At 36.6% G+C, this 22370-nt stretch overlaps 1 protein-coding gene across 1 annotated transcript in view; it reads right to left on the bottom strand.

The window, feature by feature from the left end:
- Positions 1–6683, bottom strand: part of FBLN5 (fibulin 5) — a 131640-nt gene extending 124957 nt beyond the window's left edge. The window contains 3 exon segments of the mRNA XM_027869949.1: positions 1366–1417; positions 3396–3450; positions 6181–6683. Of these exon segments, the coding sequence (XP_027725750.1) occupies positions 1366–1417; positions 3396–3450; positions 6181–6197 (124 nt within the window). The 5' untranslated portion in view covers positions 6198–6683.
- Positions 6684–22370: the final 15687 nt, after the last annotated feature.

The raw sequence follows: 22370 nt of genomic DNA, 5'->3' as shown, positions 1-22370 counted from the left end.
GCCAAGAAGAAATTGTTACTGACATAATAGCTCCTTTGATTGCGAAGCTTTTTTTTTTTTACTTCAAAGTTTACTTCTAATAGACAAAGAAACAGGCAGGGCATGCTTCCAAGAAAGCATGTGTTCTCCCAGACCTTCAGGGCCCCCTCCCTGGTCTAGAGAATGTCTTTCCAGATAATGTGCATGAACACAAACAGCCTGGTCACACAAATAGATCAGTTACACACACAGACACACACACAGACGTCCCTCTCACCAGCCTCGGCATTGGCAGCTTGAGGGTTGGGGTGGGAAATAAAACCATGCCTGGGTCCTGAAAGCATGTGACAACCATCTGAACAGAGGCAGAGCCAACTCACACCTCATGAAAAGGAAATTCCAAGACTCAGAGCATGCCGCTTATTCTATAGTTTGAAACCTAAAGTCATTGGTAGTAGGGATGAGATGGCCAGATGAAAAACAAAAATGCCCAACTACCATCTTTAACTCATAGCCAGTAGACAAAAATCTATTTTCCATAGCAAATCTTTTGAGTTTCTGCTGGTTTTCTGTCACTCCTCATGCCATTGCTGCCCCACCCCCAACCCTGGGTTATCATGTAACCAGAACAAGTTCAGAAAATTTTTTTAAAATAGTTTGGGTTTTAGATTTTTTTTTTTAATATTGATCCCAATCTGTGAATCCACGAGTACAGAGAACTCCCAGGGAAAAAATTTCTTCTGTCGATGCAAATATGAAACTGTTTTGCAACCAGTAATTTTAGAGAGTTGCCTAAGGCACCTAGAGTTTAAGTGACTTGCTCAAGGTCACACAGGCAGTATGTATCAGAAGTCAAACAAACCCAGGTCTTCCAGAGCTGTCAGAAGCAGCTGAGTTGGGCAGTGGGTAGAGCACTGCTCCTGGAGCCAGGAAGATCCGAGTTCAAATCCAGCTTCAGACACTTAGTAGCTATGTAACCCCGGGCAAGTCACTTCATTTCTATCTGACTCAATTTCCTCGTCTATAAAAAGAGGATAATAATAGCACATTCCTCCCAGGGTTGGTGTGAACATAAAATTAGATAATATTTGTATTTTGCAAACCCTAAACCACTATATAAATGCTAACTATTCTAGACTCTGAAGCCAACTCCATACCCACTTTATGCCTCAGCTCATAAAAAGTAGTTTAGGCAAAGTCAAACAATTAATTAGGCAGGAAAAAAAGATTTTTGTATCAACCACTCTTTGAGACGCCCCATGATGTTGTTTTCCTCATAGATGATCAAAAGTTGACTCTCTGTTTCCAGGACAGGGAAATGACAACATTGGGCAATTGTGTCTGAATTCCCCTATTAAGAGGGAAGCAACTACAGGAGATTCCTACCTAAACACTGTCCAGACGCACGGTCCAAGTCAAAACCGTTCGTGCATTGCTGCTGCAAAAGAAAAGAAAGGTCTGGTTGTTGATCTTAAAATACTCCAAGGATAAAATTATAGAACCATAATCTTTACTTCCTGTAACAGATCACAAAGGCTCTCCCCTTCCTGGGGCACTGTCTCATAATGGAGACATTCTGGGTGCAGCTGAAATTTCCCCCTTCCTTGTAAATTACATCCTTCAGTGCTCTATATTTCTTTCTGGAGACCCCTAAGTACAGAATTCTAACCTAGCATCATAGAATCTAAAGATCATCTTGTCTGTCTCTTCTATTTTCCAAATCAACTGAAGCCCAGAGAGGGTAAGTGGCTTTCCCAAGATTACACAGGTAGTACTACCTGTACTAGGTACTTTCCCAAGATTACACAGGTAGAACTAAGATTCAAACCAAAGTTCCCTGACTTCAAATCCACCACATCATGGTACCTTTCCACATCATACTCCTGAAAGATGCTGGTTGTTAGGGCACAGCTATGATACTGCTCGTCAGGGTGCTATTCTGGAATGATATTGCTACATACATTCATTTATTCGATAAGCATTTACTAAATACATACTGTGTTCCCTAACTTAAGTAGGATGCAAAATTTAGATATGAAACAATATTCGCTTTTATGGAACAAAAAAGAACTGGATATGTTTCTTGTAATAAATAATTCCAATTCAAGATATTCCCTACAGAAGCAGATTCCTTCAGTTGTACTAAGTTAGCCTTCAAAACTTCTCAGCATCTTAACACTCTCTTTCTCCTTCACCCCTGTCTTTACTGAAGCTTATTTCTCTTTCAGCATCTTTGACCCCATTATTTCCCACCACCTCCATGACTTTTCCAGCAGGTGACCCTTTTTTAGTCATCTCCTATCTCTCCCTTGCCATGAGCTCTTTCCCATATATCTACAGACTTGCTCAAGTTCTCCCAATCCTAAAAATAAAGACTTCCGTTGAGACTTTAACCCCCATCTAGCTATCATGCAATCATTGTCCTTTCTGTTTTGGCTAAGCTTCTTTAAAAAGTTATCTACATCTGATTATTCTACTTCTTCACTATCTGCCCTCCTCTCAACCCCTTGTAATCTGGTTCCCATGCTCACACCTCTTTATATAATTGCTCCAGAGTAGAAGGAAGTCCAGAGAGGATCACAAACACTTAGGACAGTTTTGACAATTATAGGTTGAATTTTATTATATACTCAAAAGAAAAGCAAACTTTACATAATAGAGATCTGTAGATTCATGCACAAGCCTTTTCTTATGTTATAATATATATAATGTATATATGTGTGTATTTGTGTGTGTTTGTATACATATAATCATTTTGTTTGATGTGTGGAATAAAAACATTATTTTTTAATTGAACTGTTCACTGTCTCTTTTTCTTCACCCCAACTCCATACACTTGATGCATTTTATGACATGTGAGTCCTTTCACTGTTCTTTATGCCTAGAATGCCCTTCCCACCTTCTTCACCTCTTCAATTACTATCTACCTAACTTGTGTTAACTTTCCCAGGAAGTCTTCCCTCATTTGTGAATCTTTAATGACGCCCACTACCCATCACCTGAATACTTCATATGGTACTTTACTTCTACCTTTCTTATAGACAGTGTATTTTATTTTGCATTCCACCTGTATTTTGTGTATACTTTTTGTATGTGTCACAATCTGCCTATTAGAACATACACTCAATATCAGTAGAGACGATTTCTTACCTAAATTTTGTATCTTCCTTAGGGCCTAGCACAGTGCTCTACATACACTAGAAACTTAAATGTTTATTGAATTGCTAAATATATATTTCGATACTTCAAGGATCTATAATTCCATAGATTTGGATACTTGTTCCACAGATGCATATTGCAGCCCCTCAAATTTAGTAGCTGAACTTAATTATTTCTCAAAGTATCTCATATCCCTAATATTTTATAACCCTAAAAACTAGTGGGAGAGGAGGAGGAAGGGTAAGGTTCATTCTCACCTGTGCATGTCCAGGACTTGTAAGACAAAGAGTCAGAATGGAAACGGTCAGTATCCTAAACAGGGATGAGAAATCAAAAATAAATATTTTATATATACAAATATCTAAGTAGTAGTTGAATGTGTTTTAATACTTTGAGAGGGAAGGTCTAAATCTATGATATCACTGAAGTTGGGAACTGCTAAAGAAGAAAATTCCTTCTACCAATGCAAATTGACAAATGTTCTATAGTGTGTTATCTTAGCAGTAATTAAGTGACTTGCCCTGGGTCCCACAGCCAATATGTTTCAGAAGAGGGGTCTTGAACCAGGTTTTTCTCACTCTGAAGCTGGGTATCCTGCCACCTCACCATGCAGCATCCCATTCAAATATGATGTTTTTATAATCAATAATACCATTTTGTGCCTGTAAAGGCTAGAGAAAGAGGGAGGCTTGTCAGAGGCAAATTAAGCATTTACCTAGTTTTTACTTTGTATACAAGCAAATATAGACAGTGATGCTTGAGTTTTGAAAGTTTTTTTATTATAAATATGTGTGTATAGATGATGATACTTGTGACCTACCTCAAAAGATGAGAACAAATGAGATAATTAGTGTGAAGTGCTCGAAGTTCCAAAGAGCAAAGTGCTTGATGAATTTGATACCAGAGTATCATTTAATATAAATGATCATCTAGCCTAGATACACATATCAGTATAGAATCTTCCATCAACCAATAATGGAGGCATTAGCAAATACTGCCTAAGTTTAATGCTCTGTGATCTCAAATTTGACTCTTCATAGTTAATAGGGAGGTTGATCAAATACTCAATGAATTTGGGTTATAACTCAGCCAGCCAATCAAAGGAAAGGCAAAACTGAACTGCCTAGACTGGTGATGTGTTTGTCTAAATTGGATAATTCATTCATTTCTTCTTTGAATAATAATTTTTCAATCAACAAATTATCTTTAGATGCAGACCTGACCTCCACATACTTATTCTGTGGCCCGTCTGACTTTGTCTATTTATTGTTTGGATAAATTAAAGACCTGAAAAATAAGGTGATTTGACAATTATTCAAAAACAGCAAAGTCAGTAATCATAATTCCCAGTTTCTTCATCTAACCATGAGATCATTCTCCCCAACTAAAGAATACTCTGAAATTCCAATAGTTTCTCAGCTATTTAATATATAAGGCAGCATAAGCCAGGTTCCATATTATTGGAGACTGCTCTGACCTTATAAAGTTCATAGCCACATCCCAGAGTTGTTTTGGTTTGTTTTGGTTTGAGTTTTTTGTGATGTTTGTTGTTGTGATGGTGGACTTATTTTAATTCACAAAGACTAAAATTATCTGTTTTTTAAAAAAAGAGTAACAATAAATTTATTTTCCAGTCTGTATATTATGAATTTCAATGTTTTCCTGTTTCCTCACATGAAGTTTCCTTTCAGTTAGTTATTAGACCATGTCTTGTTTATATTGGAGGCTGAGTAGGGTGAGTGCCTTCAAGAGTTGGTACAAAATCCATTTTAACACCCATTCTCCTCACCTTTTGGCTAGAGGCATTTCCCAGCTACAGAGTCTCCCCTCAAACTTCAAAGCAGGTCAAGGTACCCAGACAAAGGCTCTCACCCTTGGCAGAGTGACAGGCAAGTTCTGGGAGTTGAAAAAGCTTCAATCAGTAGCAAAAAGAGTTTTTACAATTATGAACGAGTCCCAAAATGCCATTAGCAAAACTTCTAACAATAGCACAAATAGCTAGGTCTAACTCTGTGACACTGAATCTGCATTCTATTCTGCAGGACAACCAAAAGCAAAGCAATCAAAAAAGAATGAGAAAAAAATGTGTCATCGACTGTACGACTAGAGTCCAACTTCTCATTCTCACAATCCAGGGTACTTTCTAAAAAGCAGGTGAACCATCCATTCCATGACTTACCCCTAAAGAAAGGGAAAGGGAGGAGGGACCTACCAAATGTCATTGCTAGCTGTCAGAAGAGGTGATCCCAGGCTTAAGTTTTAGTTCACAGTACACACACACACACACACACACACACACACACACACACACACACACTGAAACCCATTGATTTAAAGAATCTACAGGCTTTTACTAAACAAGGATCCCTGAGCTGCCGTTCTCTTAGTCATCAATTTTGAGAATCACTTAACTGTCTCTTAATTTTCCCTACAGAACAACATAAAGTTTGCTTACATGTACTTTTGTCTGCAATCCCCACTTCTCATTGGCTTTATACTTCTGGGTCTCATTCCCTTTGCGAATCACACACAGACATACAGTACAATCCGGCACAAGAGTTTAAGTATGTTCAGCCAGGCACGATGGTTTATCCAGGAGATGATACATACACAACAGCAATTATTTTCTGCAAAGATTGCTAGTAAGCTTAAACTTGGTCTCTCAAATTAGTGATATCTTTTGGTAAATCAGCTCAGAAAGCTGCTACCAGTCTATGAAAATGTTTTTTTGCATGAAGGCACTGGCGTTGGAGCAGTAGAATTCTGCAGTCCTGGGACAGACAATGTGACTTCTAAAACTATTATACAACACCACTCCTTGTCCCTCCCCTTCCTTCCCCCCCCACCCCAGAAAAGAGCTTCAAGATGGAAATTACTGAACAGCACATTTTTATAATTAGCAATCTTGTTGCATCACTAGCAAATCTCTTTTCCAGTGTCCTGACACAGATTGAATCTCAGCCATAGACATTTTCCACACAGCAGGCTATATAGCAAGTCTTTCCAATCCCTGAAGAAAGAAGTTCCGTACAAAGAACCTACCTCTTTAATCCTGGCATGTCCCAGATGTGTGGAGAAGAAAAAAAGGAGGTGGGAAAGTGGAAAAAACAGAAAGAAAAAAAATCACAGTGCCTACTACTCAAAGGCGTTTCTGAACTTCAACCTCCTCTCTGCCCTTCGATTCTCGCTTTAATGATATTCCAATACTGCAAGTAGTGAAGCGGACAGGGTAAGGGTCTGAGCCTCCTGAGGCACTGGAGTGAGTACAGAGAAAGCACCTGGTTTTGCTTAGTCCTCTTCAGTAATTCAGCATTAAACCAATTGGAGGAGGAATGTTAAAAATGAACACTTCATTTTCTAAGTATGTTAAACAATGCAAATGGAGCCTCAGTCTGGACACAGCTGGTTCAGATTAGAGAGCTCACCAACTGGCTAGACTCCTCACAACAATCTTGGGGCGTCTGCCAGGACGAAAGTCTCAGAGCTCGAAGGAAAGCCTCTCCTCCTGGACTCCAGCAAGCAAACACACACTCTCCGCAGAGAGCATCTTTATTGGCGAGGACTGGTTATCAAGTGCATGGAGGGAGGTGGGGCCACGGGGATACATTCACCCTTTAGTTTCCTTCCCAGCTGGAACATCCTGGAGCTTTGGAGAGGCCTTGGATAGTCAGGGGGTAAGAGGGAGTTATGAAGATTTAGACCTCCAGGTCATTGGCATTTGAAGAGGTTTTAGCCTCTGGAAGAACAGCAACTTGAATTCATGATAAATGTAGCTCCAGTGACTGCTACACTTGATTTATTATTAAAAATTAGCGACAATTAAGTGAAGATTTAGAGACAAGAAGATAGGAGGACTGAAAATTTTCCCAAAAAAATGGGGTGAGAAAAATCATATACCAATGGCTAGTGAAATTAAAAACACAGGGTTTTAACCCTTCCCTTCAACTTTTGCACAACAAATTTCTAACTTTAATCCTTCTAGCATCCCTTTGCAGGTAATTAATGATTTTGCTAAAAAAAAAAAAAAATAGGTCATAGATCATAGTAGATCTAAAGCTGGAAGAAAGGGGTTACCCAGTTGAATCTCTTCTTTTATTTCTGAAAAAACTGAGGCCAGAGAAAATGACTTCGCCAAAGTTACATACATAGTCAATGGCAAAAGGGAGATTCAGCCTCCCAAATTTAGTGATTTCTTCATTACATTCCAGTAAGGGAATTTCAACTTTCAAAATGCCTTACGTTTCAGTCAACGGTCAATAACATTTATTAAGCACCTACTATATATCAGGTACTATGCTAAGCACTGGAGATACAAAGAAAGGCAAAAAAGAGTGCCTACTCTCAAGGGACTCACAGACAACATGGGAACAACTGTGTAGGAATAAGATGTATGCAGGATGAAGTGGAGAGAATCATCAGAGAGAATTATGGGAGACCAGGAAAGGTGGGATTTCAGCTGGGACTTAAAAGAAAGACAAGGACACCAGAAGGCAGAAATGATAAGGGAGAGTATTCTAGGCATTGGACAAAGTCAGTGAAAATGGCTGGAGTCAAAAGATGGAATGGAGTCTTCTTTGAGGAAGAGCAAGGGGGCCAGTGTTACCAGACAAGAGAGTACATAAAGGTTAGTAAAGAGTATAAGAAGCGGTAACAGTGTCAGAATGGGGCAAATACAAGAGACTTTAGAAAGGTACCATCTATAGGCCTTGGCAACACATTGAATGGGGGAGGGGGGAAAGGTGAGAAAAAGTGGAGAGTTGAGGATGACACCTAAATTTGGTGCCTGGGAGGATTATGGTGCCCTCAACGGTAATAAGGAAGTTTAGAAGGGGATAAGGGGAGAAGGAATAAAACTTGAGCTAAAAAGGAACTTACCAGTTATTAATCTAGTTTCTTCATTTTATGGAGGAAGAAACTGAGGATCCAGTAGGTAAAGTGATTAAAAAAAAAAAATTAGGCCAGATAGGGACAAAGCTAAGCCTAAAATCCAGGTCTTCTGACAGCTAGGGGAATGGCCTTAGCCCCTCCACCATGCTACCTCTCCCATGCTTGCTCACTAATTAAACCATCCTACAAATGGCAAATTATTCCTATAAGGAAAAAAAGAGGCCAGTGAACACAGCTGTTACTTTGGGATGGGTGAAAAACCAGGACTAAGAATTACTCAAGCAACTGAAGTTTTATGGAGACAGAGGTATGAATCAAATTTGCTTTACTTTTTTATTATATTGTTCTTGGATTTTAAATGTATAGCTTTCAATTAAAAGAAGGAATGTTTCCTTTTATTATTTCCCTTTGAGAAATTATTTAAATATTGGCATTTATTTTTGTATGGTGGATTACTATTATTTTATTTTTAAAACAAATTTGATATATTTCATTTTTAATACATCATTAACATTCCCTCAATATCCCATCCTCTTCCCTCCCAGAGAGCTATCCCATAAATATTTTTAAAGAAAAAAAATCAAGAGGAAGAGTAAAAAAATCAGCATTATCAATCAGTATACCAAAAAAGTCTGAAAATATATACAATGTATTATACCTGTGGATATCCCAATTCTGCAAAGGAGTGGAATGGTGGTGTCTTCTCTTATTTCTTCTTTGGAACCAAGCTTGACCTTTGTCATTTTTAAACATTCATTTTTGATAGTTTTGTGATTGTTATTTCCACTTACATACTGTAGTCATTGTGTATATTGTTACTTTGGACTGCATATTTTGTTATTTGTCTAATCACTAAAGTCTTCCCATGCTTCCTAGTATTCATAAGTCATCATACAGTACAGTAAAACTTCATTATACTTATATAACACAATATATGTACATGTGTGTTGGTAGTCTGTATATCTTGGATACCAAATCTTTTTCAAACAAGTTCGATATTCTTCTCCACTCCCAATTCAACTGCTTCCCTTCTTTTCCTATGTGCATTAATCTTGTTTGCATGGAAACTTTTAAGTTTCACATATTTATCTTGTATAGTTATCAATTATTTGTTTGAAAATACATCTACCCACAGCTGTGTGAAAGACACATATGATCTACTTCTCTTCTAATTTTTTATGGTATGGTTTTTAATATTAAGGTAATGTATACGTTTAGAATGCATTGTGGAATGTGATGAAAAGGTGTTGGTCTAAGTCTAATCTCTGCCAGACTACTTTCTAGTTTTCCTAGAAGTTTTTATCTAGTGAGTTCTTTTCTAATTTATGTTTTCTAGTTCATTGAACGCTGGGTTATTGAGTTCTATTTTTTTTAATCTTCCCATGTCTAGTCTGTTCAATTGATCTACTTTCTTATTATTTTTTAACCAGTACCAAATGGTTTTGATAATTGATAGGCTATAATACAGTTTGAACTCTGGAAGTGCTCTCCTCCTCATTCCTACCTTTTTGCCCTTTATATTCTAGGTATTTTGTTTCTCCAAATGAATTGAGATAATTTTATCAAGCTCTTTAAAATATCCTTTTGATAGTTTGATTGGTATGGTATTAAAACTATAATGTTCTTAAATTTTTATTTATTTTTAATTTATAAATGAAAACAAGCATTTCCATAACATAGTAGAATAAAAAAAACAGAACCACATGAAACTACAAATCTATTATATACAATTTGTTATTTCTCTTAAATATATAATAAAATTATCATGTAAATTTCTTTTTTTCCTTCCCTCCAAAAATTATAACTTTTAACTGTCATTTTTATTACATTGGCACAACCCAACCATGACCACTGAATAGTTCTCCAAATAACTAAACTGTTCTTTATTTCCATAAAGAATATTTTGTAATTGAATATAGACAGGAGTATGCTTTGATAGATTGAGCTCCAGGTCTTTTGTGCTTTTGTAGTTATTTTGAATGGTATTTCCCATTCTATTACTACCTCTTTCATTTTGATGTTATTACATAGAAATATTATTTTTGAATTGTTATTATATAGAAATACTGTTCTTTTTGCAGCCAGAAACTTTGAAACTATTGTTTCAATTAATATCTTTGCTGTTTGCATAGAATTTTATAAACAAACCATAGTGTCATTAGCAAATTTGAAAAGTTTTATGACCTTTTTGCATATCTTTCCATCTTTAACTTCTTTCTCTTGATTTATTGCTGTTGCTATCATTTCCAGAACTATGTCAAATAATAGCAGAAAAACTGAGCATGCTTGCTTTATTCCTGCATTTTTTGTAGAAGTTTCTAGTGGATCCCTGTTGTATATGTTTCTCTCTTTTGGTTTTAAGCACATTTTCTGATATTAACAAAAGATCCCTCTATGCCTATATTCTGTAGGATTTATAGCATGAAATGAATATTGTACTTTGTCAAAGGCTTTTCTCTATTAATTGAGATAATCATGTGGTTTTTGATGTTTTTATTCTTGATATGATTATGTTGATATATATTTTGTTTGACAGGACTTTAAATGTTTTCAATTAATATTCAGTAATGACATCAGTCTATAGTTCTTGTTTGCTTTATCTTTCCCTCAGTTAGGAATCAAGGCCATATTCATCCCAAAAGGAATCTGATAAAGCAATTCCTCAATTTATGAGAATAATTTGTGCTGTATTAAAACTAATTGTTCTTTAGAAGTTTGAATTATCCTGCGAATCTACCAGGACCATTCTCCTTTGGTAGCCCCTTTCTTACTCATTTTATTTCTTTTTCTGAGATTGGATTATAGAAGATCTCTATTTGGTCTTCTGTTATTAGATATTTTATATTTTTAAAAGTTTTCCTCTATTGTGTTCTCAGTTTTTGTGTTCTCAGTTTAGGTAGAATATAACTGGTAGGTTCAGAACTGATAATTCTTTTTACTTCTTCTAGTTTTGTTGTGATGTCACCTTATTCATTTGCTATTTTGTTGATTTGATTTTCTGCCCTGTTCTTTTTAAAATAAGTTGGCTAAAGGTTTACCAATTTTGTGAGGTTTTTTTTTTTTGAGAACTAGGTTTTAGTCTTATCATTTCTATAATCTTTCTGATTTCCAGTCTAGTTCTCCACTAATTTTCAATATTTCCTACTTTGATTTTTTTTGGAGGGAGAGTTATTTATTGGCTAATTTTTAAAAATGCATATTCAGTTTATTTTTCACTTTGTTAATGTATGTTTTTAGAAATAAAAGTTTTCTCCAGAGGATTGCTTTAGTTGCATACCAGAAATTTTCATGTTATTTTACCATTATTTTCTTTCACAAAATTGTTTCAGCAATTTTGACCCAATAATTATTTAGGATTTCATTGTCGCCATTTGTGTCTGTATATTGTTTGTGCTCCTTGAACTAATAGTTATTTTTATTGTTATGATCTCTAAAGAGTATTTTTTTCTGTTTTTGCCTTTTTACATTTATTTGTAATATCTGTGCTCTAATACAGTGTTAGTGTTTGTAATAGTTCCATGTGATGCTGAGAAATACTTATATTCTTTAGCAGTCTCATTTAGAAGATATAATAAATCTCCAGAAATTTGTTCAATTCAATATTTTCCATTTTACTTATCTGTTAAATCTATCCAAAACTTAGGGCCAGTAAAGTCTCCTGTTTTTATTGTCTATGCCTTCTTGTAATTCAATTGATTTTTCTTTATTAATTTAGATGCTCAGGTATTTTTAGCATATAGATTTATTACCTATGTTGGTTTTCTAGTGTTCCTTTCAGTATTATGTAGTTTCCTTGTTTATGTTTTCTTATGTTGTGAATTTTTATTTTTGCTTTGTCTGATAACACTCTGATTCATAGTAAAGTGTCCATCCTTCCCCCCCTCCACCGCCTCATTTTTATTCTGTGAGCCTTTGCCTTTTGTTTCTTGCAAGCAACAAATTGTGGGGTTTTATTTTCTTATTCAATCTATCACTTTTCATTTTATTGATTTTTAATGCATTCACACTTAAAGTTGTGAGTTAGGTTTATATTTTTCTCTGTTTTCCCCTAATATTTTTACATTTTTTCATAATTGGGATTTGGTGGTGTTGTTTCTGTTCTTCTGTGAAGACAGAACTTTGGGTTTTTAGTTTAGTCCTCCTTCCTCCATATTTGTATGCCCTTTGTCTCATGTACCACAATTATGAGAAAGGGTTGGATTTTCCAGTGTCTTTAGACCTGTAATAATCTGTTTCATTGCATGTCTCATGCTGTTGTGGTAAGGGTTGTCCACACTCCTAAGGGAAGAAAAGAAGAGCCATTCCATCACACCAGTCCCCTGTCTCTATGGTGAGGAGAAAAGGTATCATTCTGTCATGCTAGGCATGTGTCCTGCCTAGTCTCCAGTCTCCCACAGAAAGAGGTGTCATTCCATCACACCAGTCTCCTGTTGCTGTGGTGAGAAGAGGGTGCCATTCCATATAGTACCAGATCCTTCCCTTCAAGAGAAGACAAAAAATGACATTCCATCAAGTCTCCAGCCTGGTCTCCTACTTGGGAGGACAGTAACATCATTCCTCCAGCTGTAAGTATTTTGTTCCCTTCCCTGAACTGCCTAAAGCCCTGAAAGGACTTCACTATAAGGCCAAAACCCTAGGGACATCAAAAAATCTATCTAAAAATCTTCCCTTAATGATTAACAAACTCTCCCATTACGCCTTACCTATCCCAGTGATATGGACCTCCCATTGGTTATCATTCAAATCCTTTTTCCTGACCTCCCATACCTCAATGCCTTATTTACATCCTCTTCAATTCACTCTCTCCAATGTCCCACCCCAAACTTATCTACCCATTCTTCTGTGTTCTCTGGAATGTCTGCCCCATAGGCAACAAATTTGTTTTCATCTTAAATCTTTTCATTTCTCATTCTTTCAATCTTCTGGCCCCTACTGAGACCTGGTTCCCTCCTGATGACACAACCTCCTTGGCTCCCTTTTCCAGCACTGGCTGCAATTTCACTCAACTCACTAGTCAAGGTGGGGGAATTAGAATACTTCTTGCTCCCTCCTACCACTTCCAGGTTTTCCCTCTGTCACCATCATTCAGTAATTTCCCTACCTTTGAGGTTGACTAAATCCCAATCAAAATTCAGGTAGCTATTGTCTATCAAGCTCCAGGTCACTATCCTGCTTCCCCCAAATGAATTTGGTGCCTGGCTCACAAGCTTTCTTTCCTCCCATACTCTTGCCCTTATTCTAGGGGATTTCAACATACAAATTGATACTCTCTTAAACACCCTAACTTCACAGTTCCTCAAATTACTCATTTCACATGACCTACTCCTCTACCCTACCACAGACATACACAAAGATGGTCATACTATTGATCTTGCATTCACAAATGCACCACTTCAGTGTTCATGAGCTCTGATTATCTGATCACAATCAATCATTTCATCTCTCCCTCTGCTTTGCAACCCCAAATTCTGTTCTTTAAACCATGACCTCCAATCCCTTAAATCCTCAGTTCTCTCCCAGGCTATCACTCTTGTTCTAGCTAGACTTTCCTTTCCCCGTCTTGATCCATTGGTGGACCAGTTGAACTCTACACTCTTGAGTCCCTTGTCCCTTAATCATATTACCAATCATGCCCTGCCAAGCCTCAATCTTGGCTCTCCCACTATCTGCTGCCTCACTCTTACACATATGCTTCTTAACAAAGGTAGAGAAAATAACCATGCTGACTAGGCCCACTATAAACTTGTTCTATTCAGTCCTTTTTCAGTCATGTCCAACTGTCTATGATCTCACTGAGGTTTTCTTGGCAAAGATACTGAAGTGGCTTGTCATTTCCATCTCCAGCTCATTTTACTGATGAGGAAACTGAGGCAAAAAGGGTGAAGTGATTTGCCCAGGGTCACACAGCTAGTAAGTGTCTGAGGCCAGATTTGAACTCAAGAAAATGAGTCTTCCTGACTCCAGCACTATACCCACCATACTTCCAAGCTGTCTCATAAATTTGTTACATAACCTCAACTAGGCCCTTACTGCTACAAGGCAATCCTTTTATAACTGCCTAATTCACTAACCCGCTCACCACAGCAGCTCTTCCAAACCTTTTCATCTCTCCTGTAATTATCCTTGCCCCCCTCCAATCCACTCAGTTGAGAAACTTGCCATATTTTTTTTTTTGGCTGAAAAAATTGAGGCCATTCTCCTTTCTTCCTCATCTCACATAACCCAGAAGGCTTCTAACACTATCTCCTACTTCACCCCTATCTCAGCATGGCCCTTTTACTTGCCAAGATCCCTCTACATGCATGTGACCCATTCCTTCCTGTCTTCTCCAACATACTGCCCTATCACTCTCAGTCTCACTTATCTTCAATGTCTGCTGAATGCTTCCTTGCCCACAAACATGTCCATGTCTCCCCCATTCTCAAAAAACAAAACCTTACTTGATCTATCTATCCTTGCTATTATCTCATATCTCTATCTTTTATGAAGGCTGTCTACAACAGGTGTTTCTGCTTCTCTTCTCACTCTCTTCTTATTTCTCTACAGTCTGGCTTTTTACCCTCCTCATTTAATCAAAACTGCTCTCTTTAAAGTTAATAACCATCTTCTAAGCTTTTTCTCAATTCTCATCCATCTTGATTTCTCTGCATTCTTTGACAGTCAATCATCCTCTTCTCCTTGATACTCTCTTCTTTCCAGGTTTTTAGGACACTACAGTTTCCTAGTTCTTCTCCTAACTGTCCAACTGCTTCTTAGTCTCCTTGGCTAGATTTCCTTCCAGGTCATGCCCACTAACCTTGGGTGTCCCAGAGTTCTGTCCTCTGTCCTTTTCGCCCTCTATTTTATTTGGTGATCTCATTAGCTCCCATAGATTCTGTTATCTCTATCCTACTGATCTTCAAATGTACCCCAACCTTCCTGCTGACTCCAGACTTGCATCTCCAACTGCCTATTAGACATCTCAAACAGATGTCCTATAGACATCTTAAATTATGTCCAGAATTGAACACATTATCTCCAACTCTTCTTAAACCTTTCCCTGTCCCCTTTCCAAACTTCCCTGGTACTGTTGAGCACCATCATCCTCCTCTGACACTACCACCACCTTGATGCAGGCCCTCATCACCTCTCTCAGACTACTAAAATAGCATGGTTACTCTGCCTGGTGCAAGTCTCTTTCCACTCCCAGTCTATCCTCCACTCAGCTGTCAGTGATTTTCCTAAATCACAAGTCTAATCATGTCACCTACTAAGTGAGCAGTGTGTCTCCCTCTTACCTCCAGGATCAAACATCTAAATCTGGTATTCAAAGCTCTTTATAACCTGCCCCACTCATCTTTCCACTTTCTTATACTTTACGCTCCAACATATATTTTTCCATCCAGTGACATTGGCCTCCTTGTTTCTTGTACAATACTCTATCTCACATGTAGGCATTTTCCCTGCCTGTCTCCCATATATAGAATGTTCTCCTTCCTTATGTCTGCTTCCCTGGATTTCAAATCCCAGCTAAAATCCCACCTTTTAGAACACACTTTTTCTGAACTTTCTTAATTCTAGTGACTGTCTGTTGACTATTTCCTATTTATCCTATCTGTAGCTTGTTTGTACCTGGTTATCTGCATGTTGTCTCCCCCATTAGACTCAAGAGCAGGAACTGTCATTTATCTTTCTTTATATCCTCAGTGCTTAACACAGTGCCCAGCACATAGTAGGCACTTAATATTTATTGACTAATCTACTTTAAAGCAACATTATTTCTACAGGGTCTCTTTACCTCACCCTCAAGCCTGACCCCTCCCATTTACAACCCCTTTCCCCACAGCGTTTTACATAATTCCTTTTTGGTTTTTATCTAATTATCTTATTCTTCCCTTTTCTTTTGTCAGTCATTAGGTAAAATCCCCCTTCTCCAATTTTTGTTTTTTTCTTTCATTTTCTGCACCTTTTTATAAAAAGTATTTCTTTCCCTCATTCTCTATTTTTATTCATTGTCTTTATTTCTTTATTCCTTCTTTAGTCTCTCCATTCCTCAAGGAACTTATAAGACTTCCCTCTTATGTACATTTTATTATTGCCTTATAGACACTGCCCTCTTCCTTTTTTTTTTTCTGTTTCAATTCCTGTAGATGAGGATGGTAGAAATTCTCCAGTGTCTCTTATTGTGCAGTGTAGGACAGTACTCTCTCCTGGTTCTCCTAAGTCTCCATGTGTTGTTTTGTTTTTTCCATTCTCCCTGAAATCCACTCTCTGGGTCCATGCCTTCCCAAGCTTCTCAATGTCAGTTGCACTTTGGAACTTTGATTCCTCCTCTCTTAAGGCAGGATGCTCTCTTTGGTGGGACAACACTCTCAGAAACAAAATTAAGTGCAAAATTGCTGCAGATTACACCCATTGTAAGGGCGTCTTCTGCCATCACAGAATCTTTTCCCCCAACATGGGAGTCTTTTTCAGTGGCACCCCCTCCCACCTCTGAATCAAGATTTTCCCCTTTTCCTCCCTTTTGGGATGAGAGGAAATCCCTCCCTTTGCCACTTCATCCATTCCCCTACAGCTTCCTGAGACTGAATGGGGTTATTTCCTTTTTGTTGTTCATCAATTACTTGTTTTGAGCACATTACATATTCCCCTCTATATTCTTCCTCCATTCTCAAACCCTTTAAAGTGCCCTCCCATTCTTCAGTTTAGTTGCAAAGAAATATTGATGCATCTGTAGGCAGGGTGTTGAGGTTTAATACATGGTGTTTCAAGCCTGTTTCTACCTCATCACTTATATTTAACTTTTGCTGTCACCCTTGTGTCCTTGCATACCTTTAGAAATTTCTTAATAGTTCCACCATTTTGTTTTTGTTACTGTTTTTAACACCAAAGGTGTTTCTCTATCTCTCCCTCCCTCACCAGAATAATTTAATTAGTTGTGCCTTCCTTAGTTGCTGTATTTACCTTTTTAATATTTCTGATGTCTAATATATTTACAAAGCAAATAATTGGCTCACATTTAGTTTTTTTTAATTTGTAAGACTGTCTCAGAGGCCTCTCTCGTTAAAACATCTTTTATTATTGTTATTATTATTAATGATTAGGTTTAGATTTGCAAGGTATGTAACTTTAGGTGGATCTTGAGCTCCTTTGCTCTTTGGAAGGCATTATTCCATTCCCATCCATAGTTTCTGGTAAGTGCAGAAACATCTTGTGATATTTGAGCAATCTTTCTTTTAAATTTGAACATTTTTCCCTGGTCACTGTCAGAATCTGTTCTTGGCCACTGCGATTGTTAAAGACAACCACCATCTCTTGGAATTTTCAGAATAGGTTTTTTCTCCTCTTGAAGCCAATCTGTGGATTATTTCAATTAGCACTTGGTTTTCAATGTTCAGAAGTTCTACACAGTTTTCTGTCACCACCATCCCCTATGATGTTTGGGTTTTTTACTTACTGTGCTCTTCTGGGAGACCTATAATCCTTAAGTTGTCTCTACACACTCTGTCATAGTATCAGTGCTTGCTTATAGAGATCATATACGCTTTTAACATTATTGCTTTTCTTCTTCCAGATCATTCTTTATTTCTGTGTATTTCTATTCTCAACCAGTTGGTCTGTCAGTTCTTTGGATAGACTCACCACTGATAAAGTTTTCTATTCAGCCAATTATTTCTTCTCTATAGAACATAAATTCTACAAATCTTATTTCTCTCTTGAACCATTAAGGAACATCTTGAGGTGGCTACATGCTTTCTTTGGTCTATATGGTTCTCTGCCTCATCAGGTACTGAATTATTTCCCTTTTTCTTGCAATATTTAATCAGAGATGTTTGGATGTTACGTCCTGGAAGCCATCTTCTCTCCTGTTATTATTATCTTTCCTGATTTATGTTTGTGCTCAAGGTTTTTAACTGAGTTTTTTCTTCTTCCCAAGTTCTTTGGTGATTTCCATCTTTTTTTCCTTATTTTCCTCTAATGCTCATTTTCTGACTCTTCCCTTTTGATGATCCCCTAAAGGCTAGATCTCAGAACTGTCAGCCTCTTCCCATGTTGAAAAATTCATTTGTCACCAGCCTCTCTTGGACCCTGACTTGAAAGAGAAAATGCCTAGTCCTCCATCCTGTTTGCCATGTCAAATATTGTCATTTTTACGTAAAATGTCCAAAAGCACTTGAGAGTCAATAGCAGCTGGTTGAGGGAATGACATAATGGTGTTCCTCTGAACATCTAAATCCCTTGCATTTTTTTCAGAAAAGAATGATAAATGTCCCATTTTTCACACAGATCAAGACTACCAGTGCCTTAGGAAATAGTCCACTTTTAGATGTCCTTTTTGTAAAGTATCAGGTATATTTTCAAATTGTTAAGATTTTAATTTTCTAACTATCTAAATTATTCAATTCTTGATTCAAATCTAACTTGATGCAATGTCATCAACTGCAATAAAAATAAAAACCACTTTCTCTTCAGATTATCAGATAGTTTAGAAAAAGTATTTTGACAATTTCCTAAGAACATTTATTTTTAAATTAAAGACAAAGCACTGTTATTCAAGTACATAAAGGCCCAACATTAGGGACAAAACTAGTAAATCAGTCCTGGAGTATGCAAAGTATTCAACGTAAATCATTCTTTTTTATTCACTTTTTTAAAATATTCCTCCAACTACTATGTATATGTTGTTTTTTCAGTTTAATGGCTTTCCAGGATACAGGGTGATCTACAAAAGTGGAACAAAGACATACTACAAAGTTCAGAGTAACGTGTATATTAACATGACCTAAAGGAGCAAGTAATTACTACTACTATTACTACTATTAACAATAATAATAATTTTATGTAAGTTATTATAAGATTTGCAAAACTCTACCTATAGCATTTCCAGTTCTACTGTGAATAGTGTGACTTAGTAAGAAAAGGGCCCAAGAACACCAGGGGTGAATCCTTCCTCAGACACTTCCTAGATATGTGGCCCATTGCATCAATTACCTCTTTCAACCAGAGTTTCTTCAATGGTAAAAACAAGAACAGCACCTACCTAGGTTTGTTGTGACAATCAAATGAGAAGGTATACACAAATGTCAGATATTAATGACTCTAAATTCAGAGGATCTGGGTTCAAATCCTCAATCTTCCACTTAGAACTTGTGTGATCTTGGGTAAGTCATTTAACCTCTACAGACCTAAACTTCCTCATCTATAAAATGAGGGGGTTGCAATAGATGGACCCATAAAGTAATTTCCAACTTCAAATCTACTACTCTATTAGAAATGGTCAGGGTCAAGTTTTGAAGGTCCAAACAGTTCTAATCTGCTTTTTAGTTTGTCTGATGACCCTCTGAGACTAAATAATCATATTACTACTGTTCTTTTTCTTTTTTTTTTCCTTAGGCAATTGGGGTTGACTTGCCCAGGGTCACACAGACTACTGTTCTAATTAACTATTATGAGGTTTTTGGCAATAAAACCTCATTTCTTATCTCCAGATCTGCAGCCTCAATTGTGTAAAAGACATCTCCATCAGGATGTCCCCAATAACACATCCATATTCACCTCCCAGTGGAGCTTAATTTTTTTCCCGAAACCTTCTTCTTCTCCAGACTTCATTTTTTCTGCCCATAGTACTGTGGTACCACTTGGTCTCCCATATCTTTGACTCTGCCATTTCCTCACTTCTAATATTCAATCACTTAAAATTCCTACCTATTCCACCTCTTCATATCTACTGTCTATTTCTCATCTCATATCTACTGTTTATTTCCATCCCCTAATATAAGTCCCAGTTAATACCTTCCTGAACCACTAGAATCATAGGATTTTAAAGTCAGGAGGGGCCCTTGAGGGTCAAATCTAACCCTTATTTTAATTAACAAAACTGAAACACAAATGACTTGCCCAAGACCACACAAGGAATAAATAACAGAGTGAGGATTTAAACTCATGTTTCTTGACTCCACAACAGATACACTATCTCAGTACTTTTGGCAAAATAGAGATGTGCAAAGGAGCCAGTGCTCTTTTCACTACAGTATAGTCCTCCTTACAGGACTTTCCTGCCTCAATTCTATTTAACCTTCCAATCTATCTTTATGCTGCTATCAGTAGAATTTCTGTCATGAATGGATTTGGTCATAATCTTTATGTTCAAAAATCATCAGTAGTTTCCTGTTATTCACTGAGTAAAGTTCAAACTCCTCTATATGGCATTCCATTCCAGGCATTCCATATTCTGGCACCACCATACTTATCTTTTTCTCTTATCCTCTATTACTCTACTCTACTTCACTCCATATACCTTACACTTCAGAAAAAATTAACTATTTTCTTTCCCCCTGAACATAACCAACTTAGTAGATTATTTTCTCCCTCACAATCTTTCCCTACTCATCCTTTAAATCTCAATACAAATGCTGCTTCCTCTATGAAGCCTTCACCGCTCCCCACTCAGTAATATTGCCTTACCTCTTGGACTTTAAAATTACAGTTCAGTTTGTAGCTTTCTAAGGCATTGGTCTTAAATATTAGTTATTTTAACTGTATGTGTTGTTGTCTTATGTCCTCACTGAGGGCGAAGTCTATCTCTTATCTAAATTTTTCCTACCAATACCTAAGACAGTGCTTTGAATCCAGTAGATACTTAATATATTGATTTCTCTTATTGTGAAGAGTTCACATAAATCAAATTATAGGAAAATAAAGATAAAACTCACAAATAGATCTATGACCTTAAAGAATTAAGAACCTAACATCAGGCCTATATCAGGCAGCAGGAAAATAATTCAAAATCCATAGTATCTGGACCCCTTTTCTCACCATTTCTCATACTTTCATACATCATCTTGATTTGTTGAAACTAAAAGCAAAAAAAAAACTTTTATACTTACATTTCCAAAGCTTACACTGTACAACATAACTAGAAATATCTGGTTTTCAACTATAAACGTGCGGAAGTTGGGTGCAGCAGTTCACTCACTGCTGCTGTAAACAACATGTGTAAGTCATTTTTCTCCCTCTTAAACAAAAAGCCAGCAGCTGCTTGCTAATTTTTTTATTGTGTTATACATTGCCAACTTACATATATCATCTTTGTTTGGAGCTTTTTAGGACTTGCGATGCTCCTAAGAAGTTCAGAAATACATTAGCCTGTGGCTTAATAAAGCACAAACTGATCTGAAGGCTATGTTGTAAATTTCCAGCTGTCAAATAAACTATTTCTCTAAAACCTAAAAAATAAATTTCCAATACTAAGTAAGGAAAATTTTGAAAATTATATCTTACAGGCTGACAACAAATAAATACAACTGTCAGAAGTATGTGACTTCCTAGATATGTGGCCCACAGCATCAGAGTTTCCCCTTCCCCCCACCCCAAACAGGAACATGCTTCTCTTTAAATATGTTGGTGTGATATTTATGAAATGTTATAAATAGTTTTGGCAAGTGGAAAACCTTTTAAATGAACATATAAGGTGAAAAAAATCTTACTACCTTTGAAAAACACAATTCAAAAGTTTTTAATTTGTTTTTAGCATTCTAAAATAGTTCTGATTACTGCTCTCCAAGACACAAGCTATTTTTTCTATTCATTTGGCAACTGTTTTGACAATCTTTTCTCCAAATAGATGGCATTTCCCTGTTTAAAAAAAAAAAGTGGAGAGATTTTGCCATGGGAAAAAAAGTTAATTTTTTAAAATAGTTGGTTGCAACAAAACCATTCTCTCCCTTTTCAGACCAAATTCTTTTTATCCATTATAGAAGCAAGCAGAAATCAAGCAGTCAAATGGTGCATTACTATGTTTCGGTCATTTTTAATTATGGCTGGTTAAATTTTAAATTGTAGTATAGCGGTTAAACAATTAGGAATGTTGTGAAAAACTGTGGCTTTTAAGTCAGAATTCAACCACAAACTTCCACTAGGTTTAAATACAAGAAAGCAGTGAAATCACTTTTAGGCTCAGCAATGTTTAAGTACTAACATTAAAATGGTATCCCTTCTGATAAAATAATATATGGTTTACTTCTAAAACAATGTAGATTGGCATCACGCCAGACACACAATAAGCACTTAATATTTTTTCATCCTTTTTATTCATTCACTCACTCATTCATTCGTTCAACATTAAGAGTTTTAAGAAGAAAAGCATGAGATGTCAGAATAGAATGACACTGCTATTTAAAAAGATTTAACCTGATAATAATCACTAACAGTGGGAAGTTAGTTGTAATAGCACACATCTAAATCAGTATAATTTTAAAGACAACTGTCATTCAAATGATAATTATGTAAAACTGCACTCTTTATTATGGTAGCTAAGTAGTCAGTGCATAACTACATAACTACTTTTATACTTATTTTAAGTCACA

This window comes from Vombatus ursinus, unplaced genomic scaffold (assembly GCF_900497805.2).
Source record: "Vombatus ursinus unplaced genomic scaffold, bare-nosed wombat genome assembly UNPS02014794.1, whole genome shotgun sequence".
In the NCBI taxonomy this organism is placed as follows: domain Eukaryota; kingdom Metazoa; phylum Chordata; class Mammalia; order Diprotodontia; family Vombatidae; genus Vombatus; species Vombatus ursinus.
This window is presented reverse-complemented; position numbering and strand designations above follow the sequence as displayed.